At 51.3% G+C, this 16,125-nt stretch overlaps 6 protein-coding genes across 6 annotated transcripts, besides 2 other annotated features; 3 read left to right on the top strand and 3 right to left on the bottom strand.

The window, feature by feature from the left end:
* Nucleotides 1–627: 627 nt before the first annotated feature.
* ACLA_073380 (lysophosphatidic acid acyltransferase LOA1) lies at nt 628–1,766 on the top strand (the record flags this gene model as incomplete). Its single annotated transcript, XM_001275728.1, has 3 exons — nt 628–658; nt 721–958; nt 1,022–1,766. 3 exons carry the CDS (start codon nt 628–630, stop codon nt 1,764–1,766), a joined length of 1,014 nt encoding a protein of 337 aa, XP_001275729.1.
* A 348-nt stretch (nt 1,767–2,114) lies between these two features.
* ilv3 (dihydroxy-acid dehydratase ILV3) lies at nt 2,115–4,194 on the bottom strand (the record flags this gene model as incomplete). The annotated part of the gene is made up of 4 exons (XM_001275729.1): nt 2,115–2,163; nt 2,267–2,585; nt 2,671–4,070; nt 4,139–4,194. 4 exons carry the CDS (start codon nt 4,192–4,194, stop codon nt 2,115–2,117), a joined length of 1,824 nt encoding a protein of 607 aa, XP_001275730.1.
* A 40-nt stretch (nt 4,195–4,234) lies between these two features.
* Nucleotides 4,235–4,258: a microsatellite.
* Nucleotides 4,259–4,980: 722 nt separating this feature from the next.
* On the bottom strand, nt 4,981–6,984 carry ACLA_073400 (putative protein kinase; the record flags this gene model as incomplete). The annotated part of the gene is made up of 2 exons (XM_001275730.1): nt 4,981–5,528; nt 5,604–6,984. The coding sequence occupies 2 exons, from the start codon at nt 6,982–6,984 to the stop codon at nt 4,981–4,983; spliced, it is 1,929 nt and encodes a 642-aa protein (XP_001275731.1).
* Nucleotides 6,985–7,481: 497 nt separating this feature from the next.
* Nucleotides 7,482–7,511: a microsatellite.
* On the top strand, nt 7,494–7,855 carry ACLA_073410 (uncharacterized protein; the record flags this gene model as incomplete). The annotated part of the gene is made up of 3 exons (XM_001275731.1): nt 7,494–7,522; nt 7,679–7,761; nt 7,815–7,855. 3 exons carry the CDS (start codon nt 7,494–7,496, stop codon nt 7,853–7,855), a joined length of 153 nt encoding a protein of 50 aa, XP_001275732.1.
* A 1,528-nt stretch (nt 7,856–9,383) lies between these two features.
* Nucleotides 9,384–10,067, bottom strand: ACLA_073420 (protein transporter TIM23; the record flags this gene model as incomplete). The annotated part of the gene is made up of 2 exons (XM_001275732.1): nt 9,384–9,407; nt 9,474–10,067. 2 exons carry the CDS (start codon nt 10,065–10,067, stop codon nt 9,384–9,386), a joined length of 618 nt encoding a protein of 205 aa, XP_001275733.1.
* Nucleotides 10,068–10,475: 408 nt separating this feature from the next.
* ACLA_073430 (THADA/TRM732 family protein) lies at nt 10,476–15,858 on the top strand (the record flags this gene model as incomplete). Its single annotated transcript, XM_001275733.1, has 10 exons — nt 10,476–10,603; nt 10,653–11,578; nt 11,639–12,617; nt 12,667–12,906; nt 12,946–13,180; nt 13,233–13,543; nt 13,595–14,121; nt 14,173–14,313; nt 14,364–14,980; nt 15,034–15,858. 10 exons carry the CDS (start codon nt 10,476–10,478, stop codon nt 15,856–15,858), a joined length of 4,929 nt encoding a protein of 1,642 aa, XP_001275734.1.
* Nucleotides 15,859–16,125: the final 267 nt, after the last annotated feature.

Consider the following 16,125-nt stretch of genomic DNA (forward strand, 5'->3'; position numbering starts at 1 on the left):
GAGATGAACAACCTCTTACACTTCTTACCTTGCATACATATTGTAAAATCTGGTGACTTGTTTTTACCTCATTCTGAAGGAATCCCATCACAGTTGAATGTTTTAAAGCAATTGAGCTTGAATCAGTGCTGACCATTTGACAGACGAGAGAGATAGATAGTGACTTCGTTTAGAACTCGGCAAGCGGTGTCTTGACAGCGTTTAGTTTAGGATTAGGATCGTGTGCTAGGAGATCATCTGTTCTCGTCCTGGATTGATTCATCCCATGGGATCCTGTAGACTGGAATCTATACTCAGTATATCTCTAGCCCTTCAATGCAAGACTGTTCATCATATGAGTAACCTGAGGCATCCACTATAGTGCCACATGGCACTTTCCCTTTCCGGCAGCCACAGTCACATGTGTCAAGCGTCACCTTCCACTTTCTCAGTGCTTGAGATCTGCAACATTCAACAATGCGCAGGTCCTACTCGATACTCGCTCGAGAGTGGTGTGATTAGATTATCCTCCCATCTAGACCCCTCTGAGAAATGGCCCATTGGCACCCATAACCTAACTTCTGTCACGACTTCTTAGTCTTCCTCACCCGAGCACCAGACTACCTTGATACCGTATTTTAATCCGCAATGGAGAAGTTCTCACAGTTCCGAGACCGAGGTTTGCAACTCCAGCTGTCTATAACGACGAATCCCAGTATGCTAATAGTCTATCCATTGCAGGCTCGGGCATCGCGCCATTCCTTCCTATTCCCTCGCAAGCACTCGGCTTCAAGCTGCCCATCGGCATCTTCCTTTTCTGCGTCCGCCTGCCAATCCTCATCTTTGTGTGCCTGAGTTACTTCCTCGTGCTACAATGGCTTCCGATAGGCTCATTGGGCAAGAAAGCCTCGTTGTGGTGTATACTGGGCGTGCCGAGTATCTGGTGGATTGATCTTCAGGTGGACGGTGTGAGAAAAGGGTACGCTGCATTGTCCCACCCTCCAGACGGAGATTCCAATACTGACAATCACACTCGATATAGATCGCTCTCCAAACAGCACCAGTCCCGCCTCCCCGGTCCTGGATCCGTAATCGCCTCCTCCTTCACCTCCCCTATCGACGCAGTGTACCTCGCTGCAATCTTCAACCCCGTCTTCACAGCCTCATACCCGCATTCACGTAAGGTCGAGCACATCTCGCTCTTCCAGGCCATCCTCCGTGCCTTCGCCTCCCCACAAGTCCGCCCAGCGCCCAAAACACGGCTGGTCGACCTCGCCACTCTCATCAAGAAGTACCCCGGCCGCCCCATCGTGACCTTTCCGGAGTGCACCACGACCAACGCGCGCGGCATCCTCCCGCTCAGCCACGCACTCGCCGCCGTCCCGCCCCGCACCAAGGTCTTCCCAATCAGCCTACGGTACACCCCCGCCGACGTCGTGACGCCACTACCCGGGAGCTACGTGAGTTTCCTGTGGAAGCTGCTGAGCAGGCCAACGCATTGCATGCGCGTGCGCATCGCCGAATGTGTCGTCAACGAGGCCGGTGCCGGTGCCGCGTCTGAAAGTGGCGCCGCATCGGGGGCATCCCGAGGCGCGGGCTACGATACCAATTACTTCGACACGTTGGCGCAGGACGAGGATGTGGAGCTGCGGCCCGCGGAACGAGCGCTATTGGACAATGTTGCGGATGCGCTTGCGCGGCTGGGCAGGGTGAAGCGTGTGGGGTTGGGGGTGAAGGACAAGCAGGCTTTCCTGCAGTCATGGACGAAGACGCGGCGGACGTGGTGATTATTTCGGCGTTGGCTCTTACTGTTTCCATATCTGTAGATGATGTATACATATGCCTTCGGTGAGACTATAGGTCCACCAGGGCTTGACCATTGGTAGTTAGTTAGCGCAGCTCCGAGTCAAGACACTCCGGCAATCCGTATATATTACCACCAAAAGTCATCGCAAAAGCTGTAAAGAAAGAAAAAGGTATCTGAATTCAAACGCCTAGTTACACAGGGGAAACAATCCACTTTTTTCCACTCATGCCCGCTCCAATGCGGGTCATGTATCCAAAACAAACAGAAAATAGAAAGGGAAAGAAAAAAAAAAAAAAGCTCAAACCCCACAGCCCACAGGGCTGGGAGCTTATTCTATATAATCAGTAATGCAGCCGTGGCTGGCATCCTTGACGGTTCTACAGTGGCAGATTAGAATCCATTTTGCATAAAAAAAAAAAAAAAAAGAAGAAGAAGAAGAACCGGGGAAAAGGGGGCAAGGGGGTGAAGGGAAATACACACCTGGCATATTTGCCCAGGGTACCTCTCATGGTGAGACCGGTCTGGGGCAACTTGCCGGCGGCCTTGGCGGCCTCCCAATCCTTTCTGCGCTGGGCGAGCTCGGGCTCGGGGACGTCGAGGTCGAGGATGCGCTTCTCGGCGTCGATGGTGATGATGTCGCCGTCCTGGACGAGGCCGATGGGGCCGCCGACGGCGGCCTCGGGGACGATGTGGCCAATCAGGAAGCCGTGGGAGCCGCCGGAGAAACGACCGTCGGTGATGAGTGCGCAGGAGGAGCCGAGGCCGGCGCCCATCAGGGCGGAGGAGGGCTTGAGCATTTCTAATGGGGTTGGTGGGTTAGTCGCGGGTATATGAGAGATGGAATGGGATAAGAGAGGAGAGGAGACGGGACGAGAGGAACGTACCAGGCATGCCGGGCCCACCCTTAGGGCCGGTGTAGCGGATGACGACAACGGTCTTGTCCTCCTTCTTGATTTCGTTGCGCTCGAGAGCGGCAATGAAGTCGTCCTCGTGGTCGAAGACGCGGGCCTTGCCAACGAAGCGGGTACCCTCCTTACCGGTGATCTTGCCAACACTGCCGCCGGGGGCCAGGGAGCCGCGCAGGATCTGAATGTGGCCAGTCTTCTTGATGGGGTTCGAAAAAGGACGGATGATCTTCTGGTCCTCGGGGAAGCCGGGCACCTTCTCCAAGTTCTTGGCCAGGGTCTCACCGGTGACGGTCATGCCGGAGCCGTCGATGACGCCCTCCTTGAGCAGGAACTTGAGCAGAGCAGGAGTTCCGCCGATGTCGTACAGATCGGCCATGACGTACTTGCCGGAGGGCTTGAGGTCCGCCAGGAAGGGGGTGCGGTCCGAGACCTTCTGGAACTCCTCGATGTCCAGCTTGATGCCGACGGAGTCGGCAATGGCGATCAAGTGAAGTACGGCGTTGGTGGAGCCACCGGTGATGTTGACCACAATCATGGCGTTCTCGAAGGCCTGGCGGGTCAGGATGTCTGAGGGACGGATATCCTCCTTCAGCAGGCGCTTGATGGCCTCACCAGCAGCCAAGCACTCAAGGTCCTTGGCCTTAGACTCAGCGGGGTTGGACGACGAGCCAGGCAGGGTCATACCCATGACCTCGATGGCGGTGGCCATGGTGTTGGCAGTGTACATACCACCGCAAGCACCACCGCCGGGGCAGGCGTTACGGATGATGTCGAAGCGCTGGGGCTCGGTGATCTCGCCAGTCAGGAACTGTCCGTACGCCTGGAAGGCCGAGACAATGTCGATGTCGGCGTTGTTCTGGGTTTTGGCGCAGCCGGGCTTGATGGTACCACCATACACCATCAAACTGGGGCGGTTGACACGGCCCATGGCCATGAGCACACCGGGCATGTTCTTGTCGCAACCGGGGATACTGATGTTGGCGTCGTACCACTGACCACCCATGACGGTCTCGATGGAGTCGGCAATCAGGTCACGGCTCTGCAGGGAGAAGCGCATGCCCTTGGTGCCCATGCTGATGGCATCACTGACACCGACCGTGTTGAACTGGAAGCCAACCAGACCAGCCTTCTGGACTCCTTCGCGAACGCGGTTGCTGAGATCGAGCAGATGCATGTTGCAGGGGTTGCCATTGTACCAGACCGACGAGATACCGACCTGAGCCTTGTTCATGTCCGCCTCGGTAAGACCCGTGGCGTACAGCATGGCCTGGGAGGCACCCTGCGAGATGGGCTGTGTGACATTGCGGGACACCTTGTTGAGAGCAGAGTCATCCTTATCGGCGGTGTATCTGGGGATGGTGGTAGAGAGGGAGCGGCTGGAAAGATGATTCCATCAGCATAAACAGATCTCAGTCAGAAAGAACCAATTGCATGTTTCACGCACCGGGAGAAGCTCCGGAGAACAGAGGGCACACGGCCCCGGGTCTGAGAGAGAAGCATGGCAGATCTGGGGGAGAAAGCACAGTCAGTGGGAAATGCGAAGGAGCAAAGGAGCAAAGGAGCAACGAAGCTACATACGGGATTTTCAAAAGTCCCTGGATCCTCCTGGCAGCTAGCTGTAAAGGTTTCAGAGAAGATGAAATTCAGAGAGTGCGGGATAGCTGGAGAAAAGTATGTAGTAGTAGTTCACTAGCTGCGAGCTGCTGGGTTAGTCGGAGTCCCGCCACTTCTCCCCGACCAGCGAAACCGGGGGAGTGTGACTGTGCGACCCCGATGCCGGGCCCCAGCCAATCCACAGTCGAGCATTGTCATCATCGATCTTTGGGGATAGCTTCACATAGTACGGAGTAATACGGCGTACTACATAGGAATAGCTGAGTGGTTTTTGAACAGTGGCACACAATCACCCAGCTGTAATCATTGATCCATGACTGGAGTAATCCTTTCGTGATATGAGCCCATAATGCATGCAAAAGAAGTTGAGACATGAGATAAATCTAAGCCATCAGTCCGCGGGTCTTCAGGGTATAACAAGTCTGGTCTGAGCGAACTGATCCAAGAATATAGAGACCACACACACACACACAAAAAAAAAACGGAAAAAAAAGGGAAGAAAAGAGGAATACTCATAAACATACAGACCCCTCGTCCCTCCAAACCCATCACCCTATGGCCATGTATGAACCGCTAGAAAAAAAAAAGAAAAAGAAAAAGAGAGAAGAAGCGGATATAAAAAGCAAAAGAACCAGTGAAGTCAGAAAATACAATGCCACAAAGAGACCGGCTCTATGGGACTTCCTTGTCACCGCGCTTCAGTCCACCGGGGACGTCGATCGCATCCTTGACCCACTCCCTAGATGCGATCTCGTCCAGACCCATCCGTCTCGTGTGGCGCTTGAGTAGACCCTCAACACATTCGCGCGCCCCTTCCAGATCCTGGCCTTTCACGGGATCCCATTCGCCATCCTTGTCGGCATATCGGTACCAGGACCACTCGCACCGCGCGATACGATGAGGAGTGCGGGCTCGGAGCTTCGCGGGATCGCCCCGAGCGCCAGGCAAAGCATCAAAGGGCAACCGATTCTCCATCATAGCGTAGAGAAGCACTCCGAGCGCCCATGCATCGGTTGATCGTCCGTCATAGGGCTGTCCCATCAATATCTCCGGTGCCGCGTAGTCTTCGCTTCCGCAGCGCGTCTGAAGCATAGGGCTTTCGGGGGGTTCGGGGATGCGCCTCGAGAGACCGAGGTCGCTCAATGTGACAATGGCTCGGTCGTAGGTGCGCCAATCGCCGACTTTCTGCAGAGCATCAATGGGCAGCGTAACAAGGACGTCTAGAAAGGATGAAAGTAATTAGCTTGTCCCTGAGGCACAGTAACGTAGAGAGGAGAAATAAAAAGAATACTTACTCTCCAGCTTAATGTCCCGATGCACGATGTACATTCCATGCAAATAACGCACAGCATCCACAAGCTCTGCAAATATCCGTCGAATAAGTTGAGGGGTCATAGGCTTCACCGCAGACGAAGCAACGTCGAAAAGGTCCCCTCCAGGACAGTAATCCAGGACCAGAAGCGCACGCTTCTCGTCGCTTCCAAACGCTTTGAGTTGCACGAGAGAAGGATGGTTGACGGATTTGAGGATTTCTACTTCTCGCTTGAGCGAGACCTCCAGCCGCTCTTCATCAGCCCCGCCGGCTGGGCCGTATTCGATGATCTTGACGGCAACCAACTTCTGGGTTGTGTGTGCGGGGCCGTCTATGACAGACCCGTTGTAAGCTTCACTGTTTTCGAAATTTTCCACGCGCACCGCTAGGGCAACCTGACTAAAGGTGCCCTGACCCAAGTCACGCAGCTTGCGATACTTCCGCGACTGGTTGGTCCGAATCGAGCGCACGGCATAGATCTCATCCGAGGCATCAGCCGACGGCGCGTGGATAATTACGGGCTCGTCTTGGGCGCTTTCAGAGCCTCTGCTCCGTGGCGGAGTGGGAGGACGGGTGGTTGGCAGCGCGATGCCTCTCTGAATGCCCAAGTATTCCTCGCGGTGCAGATTGTTTGATTTGGAATCGGTACTCAGCGATGCTGTAATTCGCTGCGGTCCGCCCGCTCCTGATACCACAATTGGACGTGGCTGAACGGGTATTCCTCGAACGGGAGGCACATATTCGCTGAGACTGCGATTGCGGGTATGCCTAGGTGCTGTCTCAGTCCGACCTGTACTCGGTGTATCTGAGGGATTCTCATCGGTCCGTCCTAATCCCGGGTATGGCTTGTTGCGCGAACGAGACTCAAACGGGCCCAGCATCTGTGAAGAGTCACTAAGTCGCAAGCTGAGGCTTGATCCGTTCCTCGACATTGTGGAGGGTGTTCGAGATAGAGACTGGGAGCCACGTCGGGGATATCTCCAGCTCATGCCTCCAATAGGCGACGGCAGAGGAGTGATATCGCCCATGGCCACCAGTTGAGGAGAGGATATAGATGCCGGAGAGAGTCCTTCCTTTGGGGTTAAATTGGCGAGTACCGCGCGCAAGCTCGGCGTCCGTTGCGGAATACTGCCCGGAGAAAGGTTCTGGTTTAGGAAAACATCGTTATCCTTGGACGCATCCATCGGAGCTGTGACTGCAATATCTGTGCGGATATGAAGCGACGGAAGAGTTGAATAGTGTTGGTTAGGCGCGTAGAAAGGGTGGTGTGATTCTGGTGCATCGGACGTCGCATTTTCTGAATGGTGGCCCTTAAATACCGGCGGAGAGTAGAGGTTTCCATCGGCATGGGTCACTGAAGGCATTGCGCTCGTCGCATTGTCAATCGAAACCGTTATCGCATCGGCTTCGTGTAACGGGGGCTGTCGAGTCAAAGATTGTGACCTGCCGGTCAGTTGGCTGGAATCCGAATCACTCATCGAACGAGTCGAGATGAAAAAAAAGCTCCTTTTCACTTCTTTGTTTTGGGGTTTCAAAAGTTCCTTTGATTGCTCTGATTACTCTTTGTATGCTTTTTCTCTTTGTTGTGTAGTTCGAGGTTGTTGAACCGGGATGATTTTGGGATAGCAAACAACAAGGCAAACTGCGGATGAGATCGGGCGCAGCGCAAAGAGAAAATAACCCCGGAAAGACCCCTCGGATCAAGCTTTAAGCAGACCAAGTTGCACTTGGCGGAAGCAGATAAAGAGGACCCTAAGGGCGTCTAAGGCCCACGGGGAGTTTCAAGTGCAGATAAGGAATCCAAAGAAACCTTTGAGCCTGAATCCCGACATGCAGGGTTCATATAGCTGGGAAAAGACCTATGATGATGATAATGACGATGACGATGATGGACTGCAGAGCGTAAGATAAAAGGGTTAAAAAACGGGGAATACGAAATCATGCACCTCTCTCCCAGTCCCAGTAGTTATCATTTAAGTCACAGAGAACTGCAGCTGCAGGTGCTAGAGAAACCGCTGACTACTCCGAAGTCTGCTTCCCTCAAAAATGACGCCGCAGAAAAATCCACGCGGGGTCAGCTGATGGGCCCTTCTGGATCGAGACTAGCGTGGGCTTCATTAAGGGCAACTACCCCACATTCGGTAAGGCTAATTGCCCTTTCTGACTAAATTGACTAAATTAGTCTGTCACGCAGGCCCCGAAGGGCCCAAACACCACCAGAAAAGGAAGGAATAGAAAACCTGAGGCTAAAGTTTAAAAACAAGATGCTTCAACTTTCAAAATCAATAATAGAAACGAGCTAAATTAATCCTCATTATTTACTTAGTCCTAGTACTGACGGGAGAGAACCGGCAGTTAAGAGGAACAAACAACCAACTTGACCAAGACTGTAGTCTTGCAGTAGTCATCATGGATGTTCTAAGAATAGTATAGTAGATAGGTAGAGAACGGCGCAGGGCCGAGTCTTAGAAGCCGAAATCTACCGGAGGCCCGCGCCTTACATCATTTTCAATATACGTGAAAGAATGAGCAGAGTCGAGCCCTTAGAACCCTGTCCTTGCCTCTCAAGTCTCAACGTCCTTGCAACAAAGGGTCGCCGGTATCCTTCCAAAACCGGTAATTCTGAGGCTATTCCGACTGCACGTTTTCAAAGAAGGAAAGTCACCCGGATCCCCGCTATGTAATCAGAATAAAACCTACAGATGTGGTATTATTACGGAAACAATAGATACCTAGTAGACACCCCAGGATTGCCTGTTGCTTAGATGCGAGGTGCTTTTCCCACCAACGAGTAACGACGCAGGCCTCCGACGATATTTACCGTACTGTGTACAATGGATACCTCAGAGCACAGACCTCCATGGTCCTATCAAAGACTACATCATGCTATAACTATACCGTGCAGATATCTCTCCTGCCTGCTTTCCGGCACTAGGTTTCAAGTTCATTGGATTCATGCGCATACCATCTACTTACTACCTAGTATGCATATTCCAAGGTACTTATTCAGCCAGCTGCCAGGCTCAAGAAACACCCTGGAACTATGATCTGGACTCGTTCAAAAAAGGAAAAAAGAAACTCGTAGGCATCTGAGGAATTCTCCGCCCAGAGTTTATCAGAGCTGCATGATCTCAGCGCCCGAATCTAAAGAGTTGCAGGGCGTTCGCCTCATTTCTTTGCGATCCAAGCCTCGACTTGAAGATGCCTTACTGCCTTGTTCGCGTATTCTAGCAGCCTGTTGGTCTCAATCTCCGGTCCTTGCATATGTTAATGGACTAGATGCTAGGGAATTCGGAGTGAATTCGGAATCGAAAGAACATACAAGACAACAGTTTGCCAGCATCAACACTGCGCTCAACACATGCATGCATTTTTTAAGTCTTTCATTTGAGCTCCAATATCATCCAACAAGCAGGTCAGCACTCTAGGGGAGTCCTGTGCAGAGGTATGAGGCGAGTATATGTACAAAATAAAAACCGTAAAAAAAGAAAACCCATTATCATGCCGGTCCCAACCCACGGATAATGCGAAAAGATGATACTCTGAGCGCCGGAGTGAAGAGTTCTGTAAGGGATAACGAGAAAGCCGTTCTAATACAGTTGCGAAGATAAAGACGAGGAGGAAGTAAAACGTGGAACAGCACCCGCCTGTTTCGCTGAAATAAAGCATGGAGTGTATGGGTTTCGCGGTTTTGCGATGATTCGTGTTCAAGTCGAAACGGCTCAAGCGCCTAAATTACAATCAAACAACAGATAGATCGCGTCTACAGGACAGCGCGTCGGACGACCTATTTGAGTCGTTAGCAGTTGGCACGATATTGAAACCCCAAGGCAAAAATGAGGTCTGCACTTACGGTCCAGGTTCCTGCGATACCAGCCACGATACCGCCGGAGATCATCATGGGTTTGATTCCTCGGGTGCTCTTGAAGAGCATTCCACTCAAAGCGCCGGCCACGATGCTGTTGGTAGCATCATGCTTACCCCGTACATATCCAAGTCCGGAGTTGAAGCCGTTGTATACCATAGCCACGACACCTGCCGAGTTGCCGAGGAAGGGTCCTCGTCTGGTGATCGAGTTCAGAACAGTGTTCAACCGGATCTTCGGAGGCGCTGTGGCGGGTGTGCGTCGCAGTCCTTCAACGAGACCCCATGCTCCTCCAACCGTCAAACCAGCAAGGTAGGTAGTTCCAGCTCCGTAACACAAATCGTCCGACCACCCACGAGATGGCAATACTGATCGCGAGCCTGGTAGTTCGTCCAGAGAGGTATCTTCGAGAGTAAGATAGTCGAGGGTTTCTTGGTTCAAGCCGGCCAGAGGGTGAAGCTGAGTAGGATCAGGGATGAGGGATTCGGTGAGAAAGGAGGTGGCATCCGGCGCAGTCGAAGGGTCGAAAACCTCGGATCCTTGGGCCTGCTTGCGGCCACTGAATGAGTCCCAGATCGCCATTTTAGAGTCGGGAAATGATTAAATTAAAACAGTGATATGAAGAAAAATGGAAAATGGAAGAAGGGAGGCGCGGACTACTACTTCCGACAGCACAGCTGGTCTTTGTCGCAGCGTTGATAGATTGGTTGAGGATATGGAAGACCGGAGAACAAAAACTTCAGCAAAGCTGCTGATGTCCGTTGCTCACATTCGTTTCCGCCGGGCCGGCATCGGGAAAAATCCCAGGCCGACACTAGGCCTGATTGGGTGATCCGCCTCGAAAATCCACCAAGAAGCAAAAGAAATGGCGAACGCGGGGGACGGGCGCTCCATGGGTCTGGGTGATTGAGTTGACTATTATCAGGAGATATCTATGACCGGAATGCAGCATCTGTAGGTTACATGCAGGTTGCAGCAGTCTCAGGCGTCATGGGTGACCAAAAATCCATCGATATGGAGGAGATATCGCAGACTATACAACTGCTATCGGAAGAAACTCTGAGCAAAATCTCGAAAGGACCATTGGTCAAGTTCATCCGTGAATATAATGACGTTGAGTAAGAATCTACTATTGTACTGCAATTCCATATACTGACAGTGGCGCAGGAACTTGAGCCGATTGTGGCAGAGTTTACTGAAAACATTTTCGACTGCCTCTACTACTAGTGCTCATACAACGGCTTCATGCAATGCGCTGAGTGCATTTCTCGATGCCGCTTCAGTATCAAAATGCGAGGGTACAAGACAGCTTGCTCAGTCACCAGAGACGTGGCTCTCCGCTTTTGAAGTCTATATGAGTCGGTTTGAGGATGCCAAACCCAAGCCGATGAAGCAAGTTCTGAACTCCTTGGTGAAAATACTGGCAAAGATTCAACAAGATCCTAACGGAAAATCGATCCAGTCCAGCGTGGTCGATGCCATCCTTCCCAGTATCATCTTGGGTGAACCGCGTGCGCGGCTCAAAGCTTCCCTCGTCTCGCTGGAGATTATCATGCGCAAGAGCGCCATCTTGCCTCACGACTTGATATCCATGCTTGAGAGCTGGTTGGCAAAGAATGGAGAGAGATGGACCCCTCTTTTACAGGACTCCTGCAGAGCTCTATCTATGGATATCACCTCATTTTTGGGGGAGACACTCGATGGTACTCGGAGTGATGATTCAAAAGGAACAGCCGTTCAAATCCTTCTTCTAGGACTATTAAACCAAGCTAAAAATCCCGAACTAGCTTCTGGTGCTGGTGACACTATGGCAGCCTTTTTTCAGAAACTCAAGACCGATCCTTTGCTTTCCGTCTGGGTTGAACCTGTTCGCCACACGGTACTTCAAAATATAGACATCCTAGAACCCATGTCAAACTATATTCTCCAGCCTCTCTTCACTCTCGACCCCAGCGGCTTCAGTGCTTTTCTGGAGAGACTGCCACTACCGAGCGTCTATGCTGGTGATATGGCCAATGCTCCTTTGGAGGAGCTCACAGTTCTTTTTGCCTCTTTGCAGGTGGGGAAGAAGATTGGCCGGGTTCATGAAGACTGTAGGTGTCTGCCATCCTTATATGATTTGGGGATCAAGAAACCTGACTGACTCGTTGCAGATATTGACTCAAAATCGAATCAACAATCCTCGTCTAAAATTCCACCTCTACCAAGTGACATTATCGGCCAGTTCCTGTTCCATAAAGAATTCAATATCAGAATCGCTGCACTCTCGTTATTAATCTCGGCACCGGCTACTACGAGACCACTTTCCTCTGCTACTATCAGGGCGATTCTCTGCGGCTTGCCCTCCATGCATGCCGAGTCTGATTCTTATTCCAGAGGGGAGACCCTGAGCTTGATCCGTAAGCTGATTGTTCGTTTGAAGGGTGGCATCATGAGCAATCAGGCAGGACTAGATCATGAAAGCTCTTCGACCACTAACCAACAAGCAAAGTCTGACCGAAACGATTCAGAGACTCGAGCATGCCTGAAGGCTTACGTAGACTTCCTCAAAGCGGACATGCGCCCAAACGCCTCTTATCCTCGCCATATCATGGCTCTCAAGACGATGATTCTGTTCTTAGAATCTGGTCTTGATTCTCGTATCAATTTCAACAAAGCTGCTAAAATGGAAGGGGATAAGGTTCGTTGGAAGTTCAACTTGGACATTTTTGAGCCAGGTCTCCTCCGACTGCTCGTGGACCTTCTTCTGGATCCTTTCGAGGAGGTTCGAGCTACTTCTCTCACCATCTTGAACTTCTTCCCACGGGATTTTCTACTAAGTGGCCTTGTGCAATCCACAAACGAATCTTCGGGAATGCCATTGCGCTTGACCGAGGCATTGATACGAGCTGAGCAATTGGCTAGCAATACCAGCAGAGCCGACCATGCAGACACGGTTGCTCGCTTGTACCACATCATTTTCTGCGCTGCAGCTCAGACAAACCAGGTTGGATTCACGCAATGGTGGGGGACTAAGAAGGGAGTAGTCGATCTGGTCTTGAAGAAGCTCGAAGGAAAACTCTCTATTTCTGAAGGTTTATTCACACCATCTATGCGCGACGCCCCTTTACACGGATATGTATCTGCCCTGAGGTATTTCATCTCGGACATGGCCTTGTGGATGAGTGCTGATAGATCCCAGATATATCGTGTCCACACCGAACTTCTATCAGTTGATTGCTGATGAACAGATTTCGAGCCAGGATCACTGGAGGGAGTTTCACACAAGATTGGTATGTGTGTGTGACAGGATCTGGGAAGGAGTTAAGCCCGTGCTTTGCATCGACTCCCCCGAGGGCCACAGCGATGAGCCGACCGAGGAATTCAATATCGGGCCGAAGGATATCTTGTCCTATTCTTGGCGCGCTCTTCGAGAATCAAGGTAAGTCTTCAGAATGATAGGCTTATTCTGCGCTGACAGGGTCAGCCTTCTGTTACATGCGACCCTCGCCAATCCAACATATGCCCCCAAGGGTGAGCTTGGGTTCAATGCTGCCGATTACGAGAAAATCGGGATGTCCAGCTTTACTCAACTTGCGGAGCTTCGCCATAGAGGAGCATTTTCGACCGTATCTCAAACATTTGCCACTTGCTGCCAACGGTGCGGCCAGTCAAGTGATCCTGCCATATCTTCTCTGCCTTATCGCTGGTATCAGGTAAGGATACAGACTCATTGAGATGTTACAGGAGCTAACGAAACCTACTTAGGAAGCCAAGAAGATTATATTCGAGGCGGCATCCCAGCTCACGAGGCGCTCGGCTGGTCTTCCAGCGTTGGCCACAGGTATCCTCCTCTCGAAGCCAGGAGGGCCACTGTTTCAACAAGTCATGGACGAGCTCCATGAAGTCTCCCACCTTCCAGCAGAGCAGAACCTTAGCAAGCAGAAGTTCGAATTGCCCCAGGTGCATGCCATGAACTGCCTGAAAGACATTTTTACCAACACCAAGCTTGGACCCTATACCGAACCGTATATCATGCCAGCTCTTACTCTGTCAGCAGAGCGGCTTGGATCGCCCATGTAAGACCCCGCCATCATTACACTATGCATTGAAGGAGCTAATGTAAACAGTTGGGCCCTCCGTAACTCGGGTTTGATGCTTTTCCGTGCGCTTTTGACGCGCATCTGTCGCTTGCTCACCGGAACTGGCTTTGGTTTCGGCGGCAGCTCTGGATCGGAGCCAGGCGCCAGAATCTCGTTCCACAAGTATCCAGGGCTCCTGCAGTTACTATCGAATCTTCTTGCCCCAGCGGGCAAGAAGCAGAACAGCGAACTTATCGAGAACGACATTGTCACCGAGCGGGTCTTCCCGGCGCTTGAGCTGATTGCCGAAAAGGTGCCGTCGGTATCCGATGAGGACGATGTCCTACTCCAGACTCTTGTTCGAGAACAATTCAAGAGCCCCGTCTGGGGTATTCGGGAACACGCAGCTCGAGTATATGCATCTCTACTCAAGCGCTCCGATATCCTTCAGGAGATTCGGACTTTGCTAGATGTCGACCGTGAGTCCACATCTCAGGACTTTCTCCACGGCAAGGCACTCTGTGCCAAGTATGCACTGCGTAGATTCGCTTCCATTTCGCTTTCATTCTGGAACAGTAAGTTCTTTACCATCTCGAATATGTGGTTTCCGTGCTAAAAGGTTCCAGATCATCTCGTCGAAGTGTCTTCCACTCTTCACGACATCTTCGCAGCTTTGTTTCCCTCTGCGCACTCCCCGTTTGTCGCAACCACTTTGGTAGAAATTCTCGATGATGCTGTTGAGAAGTGCATTGAGTCAGGTGCAGAAAGTAAGGAAACCAACTTTCTGGACTTGGAGAAATGACTGACATTAGCCTAGATAGCGCAGTTCAACTTCTTGCTAATGCATTCGATACATTCGGCTTCCATGATATCCTTGCTTTCGTATTCGACTCGTCCAATCCATCGTGGAAAACATTGAGCACTACTCGTGCTACTTCTCTTCTCCGAAGAGTGCTTTCATGGACTGCGATACTTCGGATGTTTGTTTCCGGCCAACTGGAAAATTCGGCGGCTTTCTTCCTGACCGTTTCCACTCTTGATTCCAATGCCGGTCGCTGGGTGATCGAGCAGTTGCAGAATGTTTTGGGAGACAAAGAACGCTATAGAAATAGTCTTCTCGCTTTCTATTCCTCGGTGATTCTTGGGGAATATGCAGCGGAGGTTAAATCCGTCGCGATATCCTCTCTCGAGGCTATTTTGCGGGTCGTCCTCGATTCTCGTTCCAGTGATGTCAAAGATATTAATCTTCCATGGGATGCCCTACACGCGCAAATCGACACGAGCGAAACATGGAATCGGGATATGGCGGATGCGGAGCTCCGTCTTCAGGGATGTCTCCTGACCGTCAGGGCTTCCCTGAACCACTGGAAACCACTGGAGAGAGATCTCCAGAGATGGGCAACGCGGCTGCGGTTTGCAATGCAAGAGGAGACGGTAAGGCCGTAGTCGTCATCTTTCTCAGAAGTCCCATGCTAATTAGATGACAGGAATATACAACACGATATTCAGCCGTGACATCTGTGGCGACCTTTGGACGTATTCTGCGTCCCGTAGGCAGCCCACCTCAGGTAGACCCGGTCTTCCTCGAAATCTATTTGATATTGTACGACATGTTGAATGACGACGACGAGGAGCTGCGTGAAATTGCTGCCGCAACCGCATCCTGGGTAATCTCCTACTCATCCGTATCGCCTTCGAAGTCCGTCACGCTGGCTCCTCTGTATGCTAGTGAGTTGTTCTCACGATTCCTTGTTGAGAACTATCCCCAGTCTTCAGTCCTCTGCACCACGATTATGCGGTATATGACTGGAGAGGCACCAAGGATTAGCGGTTCAGTCGACACGCCTGAATTTAGAGTGGTGGCAGACCAGCTCCAGGAGCAGATGAAAGAAAGCACAATCCTGTTCGAGGAAGAAAAGCAGAATCTCTTCATCGATGACGTGCGCGAGATTGATGATTGGTCTGCAAGGCTACTGCAGATGACAGGATCTTCGTTCAATACGGTCAACGTTCAAGGCGTCGCTACATGGGTGCATGCCGGGTTAGCATACATGTCTGCGTTTATTACAGAAGAAAGAGGCAAAGATGGTCTTCTGGGCTGGGCCTCGAAGCCTGAAACGTTCACTCTTGGAGTGCGCGTTATCAGTCTTGCTGGTGTGTTGGTGTCACAAAACTTCGCCGCTGCTGAGTATCTAGGCGAGACACGAGCCAGTATCAAGACGCAATTGGAAGCTTTCCTCGATCAAGGCCAAGTTGGATTGCTTCACAGTGACTGGTGCCGGCGGATCCAGCAGGCATTGCAATCTTCTTGAAATGGGTTTCTTCGGTCTAGATAAAAGTCAGGATAGAAATGATATTTATGATGAATGTGTTTATCAGGCTCATCATCCCTGCGATATGAAATTTATTCAAAGTAGCAGCCACTACTATCATGTCTCATCTGTCAATCAGTAATGAAAAAAAAAACGTCAAGAAGTCATCCGCCCTCTTTGCTTACCTTCGATTCAACCACATTATGCCAACCTCACTTCTGAGTTACAATACAACTATATCGCATTGCATTCTTCATTCGCAAACAT

The sequence above is a fragment of the Aspergillus clavatus genome, genomic scaffold (assembly GCF_000002715.2).
Source record: "Aspergillus clavatus NRRL 1 1099423829791 genomic scaffold, whole genome shotgun sequence".
Taxonomy (NCBI): Eukaryota; Fungi; Ascomycota; class Eurotiomycetes; order Eurotiales; family Aspergillaceae; genus Aspergillus; species Aspergillus clavatus.